The sequence below is a fragment of the Passer domesticus genome, chromosome 14 (assembly GCF_036417665.1).
Source record: "Passer domesticus isolate bPasDom1 chromosome 14, bPasDom1.hap1, whole genome shotgun sequence".
NCBI lineage: Eukaryota > Metazoa > Chordata > Aves > Passeriformes > Passeridae > Passer > Passer domesticus.
In genome coordinates, this window is record NC_087487.1 from 11595069 (window position 1) to 11612550 (window position 17482).

The window sequence follows — 17482 nt, forward strand, 5'->3', positions numbered from 1 at the left end:
AAGACATAATTTGGATAGAACCAAGAGGGGCAGAAAAAGGATCATACACATTTGGGGTTTTTTGGGTGTGAAACCTGGTTTAAAATGGATTTATTGCTTTATAGTCCACAAAGGACTACCATCCACCTGAGCTGCCTGGACCTTCTTTTTTCACCTGAAAATTTAGTCTAGAATTTGAAGACTTGGGTGATTTTTGAAGGTTTTAAGCATCTGAAAATCCTTGAGATGCAGTACCTTGCATGGTCTGTGTGCCTCTCTACATGGCCTGGAGACCCATCTGGCTGAGCCTGCTCTGCCCAGGGCACCTGGACCTGCTCCTGCCCAGGATGTCCTGGTTAGAGGGGCTGCAGCCCAGGCCTTCCAGCCTGAACTCACACAGATGCTATGGCTCAGATTTCCATATCACTGAAAGCTGGCAGGACTGCACGTCAGCAGTGCTAAAATATGGCTGGAAGCTGTGTGCATCCATGGGGATCTGTGTGCTAGCCTTCCCTGGCTCAGCAGGGGTGTGATGAGTTCTTCATTAATATTAGTTCTGGAAGGAGCAGATGGTGCCAAGATCTTGCACCTCAGAGCCAGAATTACAGTTTGCAGCCAGCTGCATCGTTTTCATTAGCTCAAGTTTCACAGGCCCCTTCTAGCCTTCATTTACCTTTGTAAGTGGGATGAGAGTGCCAGCTCAATGAACTGATGTGTTAAACATGAATAACATGTTGAATGATTATCCTAAGCAGCAGTACTGACTGATGAGGTAGTGCCACGTTCCCAGCCTCTTTCTAGCTGATGGCATATGTTGCTTTCACCAATAAAATCTGTAGACTCTAGAAAACTGGCTCTCAAGTTGCCTGGAGAAAGCCAGAAGCAGCAGCAGGAATGTTCAAGGGCTGGATGGCAAGGAAACCTCTGGCAGCTCTACATAACTCCTACTTGCATGGTGAGAATCTTGAGAAGAGGTAGTGGAGAGGCAGCTGGGAAGAATGGATGAGATCAGTATTTTGTACTTGTGTTTTTGTGTATTAAATTGGTGAATGCTGGATTGGCACAGACAGGTTTCATAACACCGTGATAGTAGAACAGAAGTGTTTTTTAATGCTGTAAAGGTCAGAGACTAAATGAAGATGTCTAAATGAAGATGTCTAAGTGAAGGTAAAGACACTGGGATGAAGCAGTACAGTGGAATCCTTATAGGTAGTGCAGAGAAGAAGATGAGAAATGAGAGGATCTTGATGAAAATTACTTAAAGGCTGCTAAAATAGAAATCACAACGTCAGGTTGCAGCGGTGGGATAGGGATTCCATAGGCTGATTCAATTAACTTTGCTCTGCTTAAGCTCACCAGGAATGTGCTCAGGCACATGACTGAAGATTCAGTGTGTGTAGCTTGCACCAATAGCAAATGGAATTTTGAACATTTGGCTTAAATAAGGCAGTGTGTCATTTGCTTCCCAACGCACTCTAATCTGCTTTAAAACACAGATGGGTCATCTCAATACAAACTTGAAATGTCCTGTTCATGGCAAAATAACTTAACTCTGAGAGAGGATATCTCCATCTTGTGTACATTCATTTGTCTAATTGTTCCAGCTCTGGCATAGAGTTTCTCTTTTCCAGGATCTGAGCTGCATACAGAAGTCAATGGGAACATTGCTTTCAGCTTGGCAGGGGCTGTAAGCAGCACTGACAGAGATTATTGCTCTTGCTACACTGTAAATTTGGACAAGCTAGCTAAACAGTGCAGTCTTTTAAGTGGATGGTTGTGAAAGGTTTTTAAATCTTGTCTATTGTCCATTAATGACTTTTCCCTGTTTGTTTTTTCTTGTTGATCCAGTTGGTTTGATGCAAATGCAGTGAAACCATCCGGGAATACAAAAAAGTATCAGAAAATAACTTTCAGCACACTTAAAAAGGACTCTCTAAGACTTCAGCTAGATATAAAGGATTCTTCTGGTAGCATTTATTTTTTTTTAAAGGGACTTGTTGATTATTACTGTGCATGGATTTAGCAAAGTGTAATTTATTCCTTTCCCTAACAACTGGCAATTAAACACAAAAGATGAAATACATCCCACTGAAGTGAAGGGCAAAACTCCCACTGTCTTTGGTGGGACCAGGAATTCACCCAAAATGTTCATGGAGAAGCACTTTGAGCACAATGTTATAAGCTATGTTTTGAGGCAGTAAAGAGCTTTTATTAAGCTCACAGCTCCAGATATTCACATGATGCATTTGAGTGCACTGATGTTTTCCCAGCTACTAAAGGACACGTACAGCTCGTAGTAGAAGTGGAGTTGGTGGCTCTGTGTAAATATTTCTTTCAGGCACAGGTACTCCAGGTACCAGCCTGTGTCTGGTGTAAGGTGGAGAATATACCCTGTGGTAAGAGAGGGAAATCTCCACTCAGCTGTATTTCTTTTTGCTGGGCCAAGGGAAGGCTTAGAATCAGCTCCATCAGGTTTCTGCTCCAGCATTAGTCACTGGGATTAGCTGACCCTGGGACCACCTTATCCAGGAGGGGCAGTGACTCCATGGATCCAGACTGGCTGGTACCTCCCCACGAAGATAGTTACTCACCTCCCAGCAAGATAAGTTACTCTAATAGTCACTTCAAAAAGCAACTCCCCAGCCACATCACTTCTTGATTGTTGGGGCTTCATTCAGAAAAGAACAATTGACCTCATTAGTAAACTAAAAAAATGTCTAGAAATATGGAATGTATTGGGTCTGTGTGGTTTTGTGGTGGGGGGCTACAGGAGTGGATTCTGCCAGAAGAGAGGGGTGGGGGAAGGTGACTTTTTTTTATTTCTCATCTACTACTCTAATTTGATTGGCAATAAATTAAATTAATTTTTCCTCAAGTTGAGTCCATCTTGGTCATGATGGGAATTGCTGAGTGATCTCCCTGTCCTTGTGTCAGCCCAGGAGCCTTTAGTTGTGTTTTCTCTCCCTTGAGCAGCTGAGGAGGGGGGTGACAGCGTGACTTTAGTGGGCACCCAGGGTCCAGACAGAGTCAACCCCCAAAGACAATACCAGATTTTTCATTTAGTATAATATTAAAAGCATACATACAGAGCTGAAAAATGGTGTTTTGTGATATAGTCAAGGGAGTAAAACAGCAAGAAAATACATTTTCATCTAGCAAGACTTGAAATATGCATCCACTTCAGGTTTTGTTAATAATGTTCTTAATTTGCAGTGTGTCATAGGAGGGCAGCATTAGTTATTATAATGCTGTATTTATGATGTTATCAGTAGCAGAGCTGCAATACAGTTTTCACCACAGAGCAGAACTCAGATTACTGGGGATTTAACATGGAAGTTCAATAACAATAATTTAATATATACTATGTACAATCAGAATGATAGTTTTTTCTTACAGCAGGAAATAATCGTGTTGGATCATTAAACCCTGTTCTCTTGTCCTGTTCCCCATTTAGAAAATAATTACACATTGAGGTCCATATCATTCTGTGGTTTCATTCTATGCAGTTACATTGGCTTTAGTGTTGTGACACTGATTTATGTCAGGAAAGCATTGAGCCCAGCTGTCAAAGACACTATCTTTATGTGGCCATAAAAGTCATGGAAGAAATCACATCAGCATATCAAAGGTATTAACTGTATTTTAATATATTTTGGCAAAAATGGAAACTGGAGGATTGCAGATAAAATGTATTTTGGTCTTTGACTTCTTACTTCTAGTTTAGAGCAAACTGTCAGAGACCAAAATTTCACTGATTTATGGAACTTTTTCTGAGTGAATTTATTGTTCCTGATAGGTGCTACATTAACAGCCTGGAGACTGAAGGTTTTTAATTTGGGTGGATTACAAAGTTCCCACACAGAACCTGATTTTTGGTTTCCATTTTTGGGAAGGGATTCTCTCTGTTTCCCTTGTACAGTCCCAGGCTTCCTGGTGATGCTCAATAAATAATCACAAATAACAGTAAAGTCTAACAGGACTTGTGCAGCTGTCTTGGACAGGGCTTGGGGATGAGCCCCACCCCGTGCTGGGTCCCAGTGCTGCTGTGCCTCTCCTGGCTGCTCACCCTGCACATTCTGCCCATGGACCCCCAGAGCTGGCCCAGGCCTGGTCCTATCACAGCTCTGCAGCCTGATCCCTTTTTCTTTTCTCTGACAGATTTAGGAATCTGCTTCCTAAAGGAGGGAAGGAGTGGCTTTCAGCCTGCTGCTAAAAGCAATTTTTGATCATCCCTTCAGGGGTCAGGCAGCTTACTCTACACCTGAAGCTGGATGGTTTTGGATCACAGAGCTGCCACCACAGGTACTTGTCCAAATACTTGAAATGAACTAAAGAAAGAAAGAATTGGAAGGTGGAAAATTTCTCAAGCTCAGTATGACATAACAAATTGGAGCTGTTAGAAGCCAGGAAAGTTTCCCATCTAGTTTTCATGCAGACTTAAGGATGAGCCCTGGGCTGGTTGGTGAGCCAGGGTAAAAGCATCTGCTCCTGTGAGGTGTCAGCCCAAACGCTGATACCTGGTGTCACCATAGGATGGTAGCACCCTGCAGGAAACACACACATCTTGCAGCATTGGTCTGCCAAGTGTTTCCCCACCCAGTAAATTCTCTGGATGTAGTCAGTGAGTAGAGCAACCTTCTTCAAGTGCCTTATATAGGGGATTAATGTTGGCATGGGGCTGAGCTGTATGGCTTTGCTTTTAATACTAAAGTCAGGATGTGGGAGAAATGTGGAAAAGCTGAGCCAGGGTTTTGCCCTTTGAAGACAGGGAAAGGTCTGTGCAATAAGCTACCCTTTATACCAGGCTAAAAAGAAATCATTCTTTCTCATTGTTGTCAAATTGGCCCAAAGTATCACTGTGAATACATCTAGCTGTTTCCAGTTGCCTTTAACTGAGTTAGATACTGAATATTTGAGTTTTTTATGAACACAAGATGAAATTATCATGATTTTCCAGAAGGCTCACAATGCAGTATAAACAATTCAACTGAAGTAAAGTATTTATTAATAATCTCTGAAACGCTGTAAAGATAATTTCCTTGTCTGAAGCTACAAAATGCCACAGTATCTGCCTTCACAGGAGCAATCCTTTCCTGGCTCACAGGCACTTCCTATGGGAAGGCAAAGGGCTGTTCCTCACAGCATTCAGTATTCAGTGTCTGCTGGCTCTGGGGATGGTGATTTATGGTAGTTTTTGGTATCTATTGGTATCTTATTTATCAATGGCCAGAAAAACAGACATTAAACTTTCAAGTCCATTAGCAGGACTTGGGCTCGTGTGCTGAACTGATTGACACTGCTGCATTATTAGAGTTGATGTTCTTCAGATATAATAAGGGAGTTTTTTTTTATTAACTTCAGTTACATCTCCACCTGCAAAGAATTGCCTTGTTTCTTTATAATTAATGAAGTTCCAGACTACTTTTTTCTCATTTTCACCCCTCTGTTCCCTCAGCCTCCCACCCATTGCCCTGCCAGCTCAGCATACTTTTGATTAGCAGGAAAAGATTTTATCTGTCTCTAATGTTAAGCTGGTCTGTCTCTTTGCCCTTGTGGGAATCTTGTGGGAATGAAAAAATCCAGTGGCATTAAAAAAGGAACCATGAAGACTCCTAATGTTGTCCTGTTCAGCATTCCCCTTCTTAGTAAAACAAGCTTTAATATTCAGGACATTGAATAAGCTGTAGGAAGTGCCAAATTCTTGCTTGTATACTTGTTGCATTGCCAAAGTCTCTTTGGCTCTCCAGCAGGGATGCACAATAGTAGAAATGAGTAAAGTGAAATGCCAGATCCAGCTCTGATCAAACTCCGGAGGAGTTTTTATTTAGATTTGAACTTTCTCACACCCATTGCTATGCAATAGTTGCTGGTGCTTGATGGTTTGCCACAGCCTGAATATCATATATTGAAATGTGTTTAGCTTTAGAGGATTACCTGGGAAAAGAAGTCTTTCCAGTTGTAATGCTTTAAAAGGTCTGTCTCAACTCCATTTCCCTCACCCCTCCTCCCTCGCCTTTTAACACCTGCATGTGAATATAATAAAGTGCAGATTGAAGCTGGTCATTTACAGAGAAGGAAGAGCCCTGGCGTGGTAATTGAGATGTTACTGCCTGCCTCCATGGCACATATTAGCTGAATAAAACATGCAGTCAATAAAGTGAAACAAAACAATAAAACTAAGCCCTTTGGTGCTCTATTATAGGGTGTTATGCAACATAGAAACCTGCAGTCATAAAACTGAGAATGAGAGAAACCTTACACTTTCAAGAACAAAGGCATCCAAGCATCAAGTTGGAAACAGCACTAAACTTCCACTCTCTCTGCACCTGGAAGCAGTTAGTTTTAAAAGCCATACTGGTTTATACTGTTCTCTTCCAATTTAAATAGGGCCTTCATGTGTTCTTGCTAGATGCTTATACAGAAACATGGTTTTAATTAAGGCATGCATTGATCCAAGTCCAAAAGATACATTTATTTCAGAAGATAAATTTGTTAGCCATAGGCATAAAGATCTGGTGTTCTTACTGAGATGATTCCAGCCTTGGGAACAATGTTCTGTATCCTTTCTAAGTGTACAGTGTGCCATGCAGCTCCGGTTTGCATGACATCAATCAAATACACTCTATCCTTAAGCTGTTTGGCATAGTTAGTTTTGAGAAATAAAGGCAAGCTGAAAGAAAATTAAGATGTATAAGCATGAGAGGACAGATGTTTTCAGCTGTCAGATTTCACTAGCATTTATCAGTAATTTATGTGTGATACTTAGCTATGGAAAATAAATCCTGATGAATAATTTATTGAAATATATGAGCACTAAATTGCCCAGACATAGTAGCAAGTTTTCTGAATGTCTTTGTAGGTGTTTATAGATTAAAGACATTTTTTCAACACTTCTTGGGGTGTAAATGAGAAACCTCTCAGGGACATGGTGTATTTCTAATCAAATGGGCATAACTCACTCCCTGGTCCTAAAAGTCAAAAAAGTGTAATATTTTTCACAGCTTTTAGTTTATTAAAATTTATTCCCCCCAAATATTGTCCCATGTGTATTCCTGGAACTTCCGGGGACTTATGGAAAGCATGAAACAAAAAAAATGTTTTGCAAATCAAAATGATTGTTTATGACCATGTCTTTAAAGTGGTAAGTGATTAAAATGTTTATATAATTTATGCAGTTCATGTAACCATTTGAAAGAAGAAGTTGCAAAACCGTAATGTAAAAAATTAGCAGGAGTCAGAAATCTGGAAAAATTCTGTTTTCTGCCTTGCTTTCTCTGTCTTTTAGATAAAATTTTCTCTAATATGTAATATATTAGAGAAATATATTAGTTATGAGTTAGATGCTCACAGCAGTGCACCATTTTCTGACAAACGCTCTGGTAAAGCCTGGCCTTTTTCCATGAACTCCTTAGGCTTGAAACAATTTTAGGCAAATCTATTCTTGACTATCTTCGTTCACAGGAAAGGCCCATCTGACTGCTGACCACTTTCATGCTTGATGTTTTTTATGGGCCTGGTTTAGTGCAGGGCATGTGACAGATGTGACACCAGTGAACTTTGGACATGGCACCGCAGGTTCAAACGCTCGCAGGGCCTGGGTCATTGCTGTGCCATCTGCTTTCCACGGGGCTGCAGGACAGACCTTATTGTGCCATTTAAAGGGACTTGACTGCGCGATCAGAAGTGCTGCTTGGTGACACAGATCTCCTCTTTGATTGTACTGTACTGAGCTAAAGAAAAGAGTGCTTTTCTACTTTATTACTGCTCGTTAGCTGTACCCTTTCTTAGCGTGGAGTTAAATAGTCAATGTTGCTTTGGGTTTCTTGCCCTGTATAAATCTACTGGGCACTTTGCATCTCCCAAATTTGTGAAGTTTGAGCAGTTCAGCACCAAGATTTTAGCCATGAAACACTGAAGAGGTAAATGAACCCAGAGGTTCATTTACCCTCTGAGTATCTTTTCACAGGTATCTGTGAGTGCAGCTGTCATGGGGCTGGATAAATGCTTGAACCAATGTTACATACACCAGCTTGAATGAGTTGGTGTATGTAACATTGATAAGGCCCATGACCTGAAACCTGGTGACATAAATTTTTCTTGTCAATTAGCTTGCTGGTTCATTTGATATTTTGGTTTTATATTTTGAAGGACACTAGAGAAGAACTAAGCTTTTGTTTGGGAGATATTTTCCATGTTGCCTCATTATTGATGTCCTTACAGCTTTTTTATATTCAAGTGACTCTTCATGCCCTTTTCTATCTGAAAATTAGTCTCTCAATTAGTGTGGATAGAAACACAGTACATACAGTGTACATTCATGTTCAGCATCTAGTTAGCCAATGAGCTTCACGTAAATGAAGGTTACAGAGGGTGAACTAAAGGATACTATGTAAAATGTAAAATCAAATAATTTGTATAGTCTTCCAAGATTTTTTTAAGATCTCAACAGCACACAATTTACTGAATATTACAGAAGAATTTTATAGACTAAGTGATGGTTATTCGTGTACTTAAGTGCCAGCATGTAGATTTACTGTGGTGAACTGCAGCATTTCTTCCTTAGAGAAAAACACAGCCTTGATCAACATCCTCCAGTAAAATAAGCATTTTTAAAGGCCTGAAGTTACAGTATAATTTATAGTTATCATTTTAAGCACTGAATTTTCAGACCATTTCCCTCTGTTTCCTCACTGGTGAGGAATGCTCAAGGACCGTAATATCAGCATGTCTCCTATTACAAAGTTAAACTCCAGAAACATTTAACAAGGTGAAAGTTCTAAAATTAGCCCATTTTTTCCAGCCCACACATCACACACCTGTGGGAGAACGTGTACAGTATATTCTACACTTTCTTTCCTCATTACAAATCAAAACACTCTAACCTAGCATGCAAAACATGCATTGCCTATTTTCATTAAGTCAAGAGACCTATTAATTCCAGATGGAAGCCATTCCACTTATCCTTCTTAAAGCTGGAAAGGGCATTTTCCTCTGCCCGTGTCTGGCTTTCAGCACGTGATCCCATTCTTCCACATTTCCTGGCTGCACAGTGCACCCCTGAAGCTTTGTTGCTTCAGTTGTGCAGAGGAAAGGCATGGCTGTGTGTGAGGAGCTCAGAGAGTTCAAAGCTTTTACCTGGCTCCAACATGCTTTCAAGATATTTGGTTAATATCTTTCCCTACTTCAAATATACTCCCTGAGTGGTGATAGCCCACCCTGGGGCTAAAACTGGGTCTTGAAAACAGTGACTGTTTTCAAGCCATACATGACAGTTGTAGCAAGCCTAAGAAAAAGAGAGGTTATTATTGCTGTATGGTACTGGGTCTGTGTTACAGCTAGAAAACATTTAGATGTTCTCAAATGGAGAAGGGTAGAGAACCACTGGCTTAGATGGTTTGTTTTCGAAGTTAGGATCAGCTTAATCCTCGTGTGTGTTTGTGGATGTGGCTAATTTCTTAGAAAACATGTGATTAATGATGGCTTTTTGCAGCTTTTTACCAGGTCTGTTGGTGGGAATGTCTTTGTGAGTTAAGATAATTTCCCAGGAATTACTGCAGCTAAAAGAGTTTGGGTTGTAGGAGATTTGTCTGCAGTAGTAACTAACAAAATTGACCAAGCTCCTTTGTGCATTGATTTTTTTTTCATAATTAATTTAAAAGTTTTTTTCAAGCACTAATGTGGTGGAAGCAATGATCCTTTAGTCAGTTAAGTGTGGGTAGATTTGAGTAACTGAATGCCAACTGACAGTAAATTTATCTGCGGTAAAATATCCCTGCAAGAAGTTTCTAGCCATAGTCCTTCTGACTCGAGGAAGAGAGAATGCTGGTCTTTTGTGAAATGGGCACTGGGTGTGCCTTGGCAGCCCTCAGAAAAACTTCCTACCTCTGCTGGTACCTGACTGAGCAGCAGTGCACAGTAAATATAAGGCGGCTGCTGCTGAAATTTTATACCTGTGTTGATCTGCACAACAGGAAAAAATTGATTTTGATCCTAACATTAAAAAAGGGACACAGAATTGCGAATATATGGATAAACTCATAAACAGCTGGTCTTGGGTATAAATTTTTACCGGAGAATTTTTCAGGTCAGGGATTGCTGCTTTGATGTGTGTTGTGAGGAGCACTAAGGGGTGGCAATCTGTGCCTGGGGCTCCTAAGTGCCATGGTGAGACAAACAACTGCTAAATTGCCATAGCTGCTGCTAGGTTTGTGATATATCTGAGTATGTAAGTGTTTATAAAAATTATTTACTCCATATCATTGCTTTCCTTGTATTTCAGGAGAGTACTTACACGAGACAGAGAAGTGGGCTTGTGAACAACCAGGTGAAATAAAATGGTCACTGTGTTGCTGGAAGGCTTTGCAGTTAAAGTGGTGTATAATTTTTCCCCCCTGTTTTTTTTTAAAAAAGATTTTTTTTTAAAGTGTGTTTAAGGTATAAGTCAAGTTGAAAATTATTGTTTTTGTCAGAAATATGCTCGAAAATAGAAAATTAGAGACTGATGAGTCACATGACTCTTAGGTACAGACCAGAGTATGAAGTTGGGAATGGACTTCTGCCATTGCAGCTAATAAGTCCTTTGAATTTTTTTAAGTGTTTCATTTGGCACACTGAAGAGGAAAGCAATTTTTTTCAAGTCTACTGTATACATAGTTTGGAGATAGTAATCTACAAATATTTCCAGTAAGAACTTCAGCAACTTTGTGTTGCTTTATGCCTCATAAAAAGTGAGGATTTTATCACATTTTCCAGCTATCTGTTCTCCAGTGGACCTGAAATGCAAAGACTGGAAAAAAACCATCTCTCTTCAAAAGTTATTTCTTGCCATTGAAGCACTGAGTGTTAATAAATTAAAACAAACATTCTTTGTAGAATTTGTGATTTGATTGCTTTCAAAGATGGAGTGTGGTGCTTGCAATAGGACGTTTTTATTTTTTTTTGCATTTATTTTATTTTTTGCATTGCACGGCTTGCAATGCAAAGAGGCATCATGTTATTCACATATAAAAGGAGATGGGAGATAACAGGGCTAACATTGTGTTACAGCAATAGTGTAAATTGGGAAAATCCAAGCTGTTGTCATTTGGAGCCTTTCTTGCTGCAGGCTGTCACTGAACATCCCCATCCAGTGGTGCCTGTGAACACTGGGATTAAAAAGAACCAGTGGGGAAACAATGGGATGAGAAGGAGATGGAGGATGATGAAGATGTCTTGGGAGCAAATTCCATCTGCACGGTGCTCTTAAAGAGCTGTGGACTACATACAGTGTATTAGCATGTTAAATGCCTTGGAGAGGAGCCTTGAAGCAGGAAACTGGCTTGCTGCTAGCTACATGAACGGGATAAAGGTTTGGAGGGTCCAAGCACTGTGCCCCTGCACAGCTGGTGTTGGATGCCAGTGCTCAGAAATCTTCATGCTACTTTTGAGCAACAAGCGAGCCTCTGCTTTGAATATGAATGAGTGAAGTCAACTGCCCCTTAATTTATACACATTGCCAGAGACTGTCCCAGGGTTTGGAATTAAATACTCCAGCACAAATCTCTTTAAACCTCTCCTAAATAAGAAATTATGCTAAAGCTCTTTAGTAAGGAGGTTCTCCCCCCTGTTGAAATAAAAATCAATTATGTTTGCTCTGCTGTGAACAATGTCGCTCCGTAGCCTTGCTTTCTAATTGGGTAATGCCTTAATGACCTGCTGGGAGGCTCTGATGCATTGCTTTGGACCCTCTCTGCAGGCCCTTAGACTACCAGTCAGATGTCAATGAAGCTTGGCTCAATAGGGGTTCTTTTTCTAAAATTCCATTATTCATCAGGGTTTATGCACTAAAATGATCACAAAATAAAACCTTCACATCAAGCAGAGTTAAATAGAATTATGGATGCTTTACCTCATTGTTAGACTTTGAGATTGTCACTGGATTAAAATTAAGTTCTTTTTTATTTGTTAAATTTGATGAAAACATTTTCTCGCTTTTGGGTTTTTCTGTTGAGAAGATTTGAAAGAAGCAACTTTAAAGGTGGTGGATTTTTAATTTTAATAAGGAGGTGTATATGTATTTTAAATTAGTCTTATCTGTTCTTGTTTATTTTAAACCATGAAACAAATGTTTAAAAAAGTCATCTTCACTGTCAGTGAGTGATAAGTATCAAACCATTGATTTCATTTAATAGCTATGTTGAATCATTCTGATTTTCTATCAGAACTGGGATAAATAAGACTTTAAAAAAATCTTACATTTGCTTTATATTTTCTTTCTAACATCTAAAGAAGACCAGTAAAGTGGAATCTTAAAGACTGTAATTACAAAGCTGGTGTTTGAAGAGGAGAACAGCTGGTTCTGGAGAACTTCTCTTCCAGAGCAAGAACAAGGATTTCTTTCCTTTGCCTGAGAAGATGCTTTCTTTCTATGATGACAGCCTGAAGCTACATAGCTGCAAGAAAGGTAAAATTAAGCTGTGAAAGCATTTTTCCTATTAAATATGTCCATATATACACACACATGTACGTGTATCCAATTTGAAAAGTAAAAGCAAATGACATTTGTGTGTTTTTGTAGCAGCCTCAAGGAAAGTTTTCTAGCTATTTAAACACAAATCTGTTATGCAGTGACAAATTAGGAGTTACCAGGGCAACTGCAGGTAACAATTTATTCATACTACCTCTGGAACACATCCACCTTCCTAACGTGACTGGCTGATGTGTTGTGTGCAATGCATGTATTTCCAAATTAGTAAGTAAGTCAGTCATATAATTACCATAAAATTGCACCTTTCCCTCAAGTTTGTAAGGCAAGGGAAATGTACAAAAATACCATGAGAAATAAGTAAAATGTAAAAATAAAATAAGAAAAATAAGTGAAAAAATAAAAATAAAATAAGTAAAATAAGTGCAAATTTTAATTTGCTCTACTTTCTCAGGTCCATGTCATCTGGAAAATTATCTGGTTTTAAGCTTTAACCTTCTGTTTTTAAAACAAGGCCAGAATTAGTATCTCTTAGGATCTGCATCAGCGAGATATTAATTTTTCATCAGAACCCTCCCTCTTTGGAAAGGTGTGAGATTTTCTGCAGATGCTTCACCTGCATCTCTCACACTGAACTCACATTTTCAACGATCCAGTCCTTTCTGTCAGAGGTTCCATGTCCTTGTCTCCTGGTTAATACCATCACCTTTACTTTTAACAATTATTAATGCCACGCTTGGTGTGCTTGTCTAGCATATAGGCACATTCTGTCATTTGCAACCTATCAGCTGTAACATATAGATCTTCTCATCTTCCTGATTATCTGTCAGGCAGAGGGAAATGAATTGATGTTTCCCTCCACACATGAAGGAGATTGACACAATTGTTTTCATAAAGTCTTGGAAAGCTGCATGAAAACCATGATCCCAATCATTCAGACAGTACATCCTACTCCAGTATTTTAAATTTTTTCATGTTTACAAAGGTTTCATCAACATCTGCATCTCTTCAGTTGTGAACTAGGTCATGAGATGCAGTCCTAAGTAGAGTCTCCTGCTAGCAACTTCTTAAGAAGCCCTTTTTCTCATCTGCTTTTCATTTTTTAAACAGTCTGCCCAAACCACTGCATTAAATTGTCTCCAGGGACAAACACCCACCACAGTCACCACTGACTACACAGGTCTTTCAGACCCGTGTTACCCACCCCCTGCTCTGGTCTATCTCTGTGCCCAGTTAGAATGATAAGTGTTGAAATCTCAGAAATTTGCAGTTTCCTAACACAAAAAGCCTGTGATCCTCACATGAAGGATCACACCTTATCAAGAAAAAAGCGTATTTGGAATAACTGGAGACTTCATAGTTCAGTATTGATCAATTACTTCAGCTGAGAGCATGAGCTGGAAATTTGGAATACTACAGGCTGACCAAAGGATGTTTTTAGGAATTTAGAGAGGGTATTTATGGGTTCAGCCCTGATGTTTGATCTGTAAATGCTAAAAAGCTGTTCTATTACACCATGGCCCCACCTCTATCATGTGAGAACCATTCTCTGCACATCTAATTCTAATCAGTAAAGTAAATAAACTTGAACTTGGAATACTCTCAAGACCACTTGCTCATGTTTTCATAAACACTTAGGAAAGAACCCAAGTTTCTCGTAGCTAATATTGAAGCCTTAGCTGAAATACTCTTTTTGTCCACCCCAAACTGGAGCTGCCTGCAGCACACACTTGGAGAATTAGGGACTCTGGAAGGTGGCATGACACTCCACAGGAAGCTGTGAAGTCTTCTGGCCCTGGCACATAGAATTGCAAAACTCATTAATTACTTTATTCATAATCCTTCTGGAGGTACCTTTTCCACTTTCCTCTTCTCTTCCTCCACAACATGATCCAAATATCTCTTTGGTCATTGGCCTTAAACAGTTGTTTTTTCATGTTTTATCAATAGAACAAAAGCTTGGCTTCTATTTGAAATGGCACAAACTAACTACAAAAATCACTATACAAATTATATGGTTGCCTGGTATTGAGCTACAGTTTTAATAATTATAAAAAATTAGTGGGTCACCTCACAACACAGACCTAGCTGCTCCCCAGGGAATGAAAGATTATGTTTAATTTTGATTTGCCCAGATTTTAGGGAAGGCCGCTCTCTTGCTCATGGCTGAAGTAATGGCAGCTGTTTGACAGGCTTAAAACTTGGGGTCAGATCAAATCCTGAGAGGGAGATTTTTGCTTCCTTCAATGTTTCTGGGTGTTGTTTCTTTTAAATGTCACAAAAATGCCTTTTTTTAATGCCTGAGACTTTATCTTCTGAAACAGTAAAACTCTGAGGGAAATCAGTGTTTGAGATTTTTCTGAGCTTGTTCAGTACTGAATTTCTTAAAATAATATTTAAGTGATATCTAGGCCTGGTGCTGTCTTCTTTGCAAGGAGATGGGTCACCATGAAGGACCAGATGCTTAACTTACCCTGAATGAAGAAAAAACGTATGATTCAGACAGCTTTTTACTTACCTGTGGAACGCTCCTCAGAAGTTTCCAAAGGACGAAAAAAGTTTTAAATGAGAAAATCTGTTAAATTCTAACAATATTTTAAAAATGATCTATTTCTATCTTTCAGGCTGGGTTTTGACTTTTCCCTTTAGCAATGACAAGAGGTGAGATCTACCAAAATAAAAGAACTGTTGTGGATTTTCAGCATTTACATGGCTTCCATCCCCTTTGTTCCACAGTCCCACAGGCTGTGAAATAATAAAGAGGAGTGTCCTCAAGTGGCAAGTTTTTCTCTCCTGAGCAGGAAGGTTGGAGCAGGTGAAAAGACCACTGTGGTCCTTTCCAGCCTCACCCAGTCAGGGACTCTGTGATCAGATTTTACACGTTGTAGAAGATGGGTTTTAGGTATTTAGCATCATGAGGCTTTCCTGATTTGCATGCTGAGCCATCATCAAACTCCTTGGATTTCTGAACTGATTTTGATTCTCTGCAGCCTGGCTGCTGCACTCTGCTCCCCACTGATCTCCTGGGGGTTCCCAGGGCACCACCTGAACATCAGGGCTGTGTTACAGCAATTCCCACCATGGGGTGTCCTGTTAGGTCTAGACTGGAAATTTTGGATGTAGCTAAAATGTCTGTGATGTTTCACCCACTGGATCTCAGATTTACATCAGGATTTCAGCTGGTAATGTTGCAGACTTCTGAAAACTTCTCTAATGTCTTAAAAATATCATATTGCTTTTGTGTTAGACTGGACTGGGACAGAAAAGTTTTGACTTGGAGCTGAATGACAACTTCTTTTCATCTTTACTCTTCTTTGCTTACAGAAATGTTGACATTATTAGCATATGGCTCCAAACGATTTTGTTAAGTTTTCAATTAGTGGATTTGTAATGAATAGTTTGCATATGACATCACAGTTTGTCCTAAGCCAAGATACTACTGTATGAAGTCATATTAAAAATCCTAAGCTGAATTCATATTTACTATATTAACTCCTAAAAGAACATTTATAGGAAAAGAACATTTCTTCCATTAAAGTGCTGGCATTTTCTGGGTCTCAGCTACAGTATTTGGTTTTGCAATCTCTCTACCAAGTAAAACTCTTGTTGATGTGTTTGCTGCAAGGTGGTTTACTATGAAAATATTATCTAATATCACCTAAAAGAGACTGGAATGTCTGTGTACTAACACAGGAGATATCAATTCCTGCCTTGACAAGGAAACTATTGTGAAGAAATATAAGTTCAGTGATTTCACAAACTTTCTGCTGTGTCCTTCCTGTTTTCTTTCAGTTCATATTGTAAATGGTTTTCTCATATTGTTTTTTATTTCAGGAACTGTTTGTGATTTGATGGTGTTTTCTGATGTTACCATGTCCTGTGCTCTGGCTACAGGAAGACATAAATCAGCACAGTAATTGAAGATCTAAAGAATTGAAGTTACTAAAGAAGTTGGTGCTGGGGCTTCTGCATCCACACAACATGTTCTTTGAAGATTTTTCTTCAGAATAAATTCAGTCTGAACTAAATGGCTACATCCCAGGCATGGTGTGTAGCTGTCCCAAGAAGCATCTATTGGTTCAAATCCTTATGGTTAGCACTTGAAAATGAAATTCCAGTTCAGTCCTCTCTGGATAAAATTTTTCAAATAAAGAGATTTTGCTGGGAAATAAAAAGACTGAAATATTTTAGAAAATTTTAAATTTGGGGAATTATTTTAACCAGAAGATACAATTAGGATAACATTATAACATATAAAAATATTTCATTTTGTAGATGGAAGCTTCCAAAATATGTTCCAAAATACTTCACCTTGGGTTGAAAGATGTAGCCGACCTTCTTTATTTTGATTTGGTTTTGGTTGTTTTGTTTGTTATTTTTGAATTCTTCCAAACATCCAGCAGCTTCTGTTTCAGATCAATTTTTCCCTGATTTCTTTTTTTTCTAAACCCAAAATAGGAAAATCAATTTATTCACTTGTTGTTTCTCATGTGTTTAATTAATCTCAGATGCCAGATCATAAATTCTAATTTTCAACAGGGTAAGGCTGTGTCAAAATTTTCTGTAAAGAAGTTTTAGTAAGTCAAAGCATGACATAAATAAAAGGAATAAAGCTCAGACCATAACTGCTTCACTGTTGTCATTACCAGCAGATTCTGCTATATTTTAAAAGGATTCTTGTGCTCTGCTTGTACATCCAGCCCAAACCAAGTATTTCAGACACTTGACAAATGTGGAGAGAAGTGAAGTGCACGCTCGTGCTTCATCGGAAGCAGTTCCCCAACTCCTGGGAATAAAAATCTTTTTGGGTGGATCTGGTCCTGCATGGGCAGAGCGTCAGGGAGGGATCCCAGGGTGAGGGAGCTTGGGGGGCAGCAGCCCATGCTTGGCTGTTTGCTTCCTGCTGCCCCTCCTGCCCTCCCTGGGGCTCCCTGGCCCTGCAGGGACTGCGACTGGGGCTCCCCTGCTGCCTGGGCTCAGCCTCTGTCCCAGTGCATCCCATTTGCTGTGGCAGCCCCTGCTGAAATGTCAGCTCTGGGA

General features: G+C 39.5%; 1 protein-coding gene across 7 annotated transcripts in view; it reads left to right on the top strand.

Annotated features, from left to right (window-relative positions):
- The window catches only part of LOC135280566 (uncharacterized), a 62122-nt gene extending 45217 nt beyond the window's left edge, over window positions 1-16905 (top strand). For 5 of the 7 annotated variants that reach the window (XR_010347455.1, XR_010347454.1, XR_010347453.1 and 2 more), the window contains 3 exons: window positions 4138-4281; window positions 12247-12421; window positions 16277-16905. Coding sequence is in view for 2 of the 7 variants with exons in the window: in XM_064388601.1 (XP_064244671.1) it covers window positions 10259-10303; window positions 11084-11224 (186 nt within the window). In the remaining 5 variants the exon portion in view is untranslated. Of the gene's footprint in view, window positions 1-4137; window positions 4282-10258; window positions 10304-11083; window positions 11327-12246; window positions 12422-16276 lie in introns of all 7 variants that reach the window. The other 2 variants (XM_064388601.1, XM_064388602.1) reach the window with 1 other exon arrangement.
- The last annotated feature ends 577 nt before the right edge of the window (window positions 16906-17482 follow it).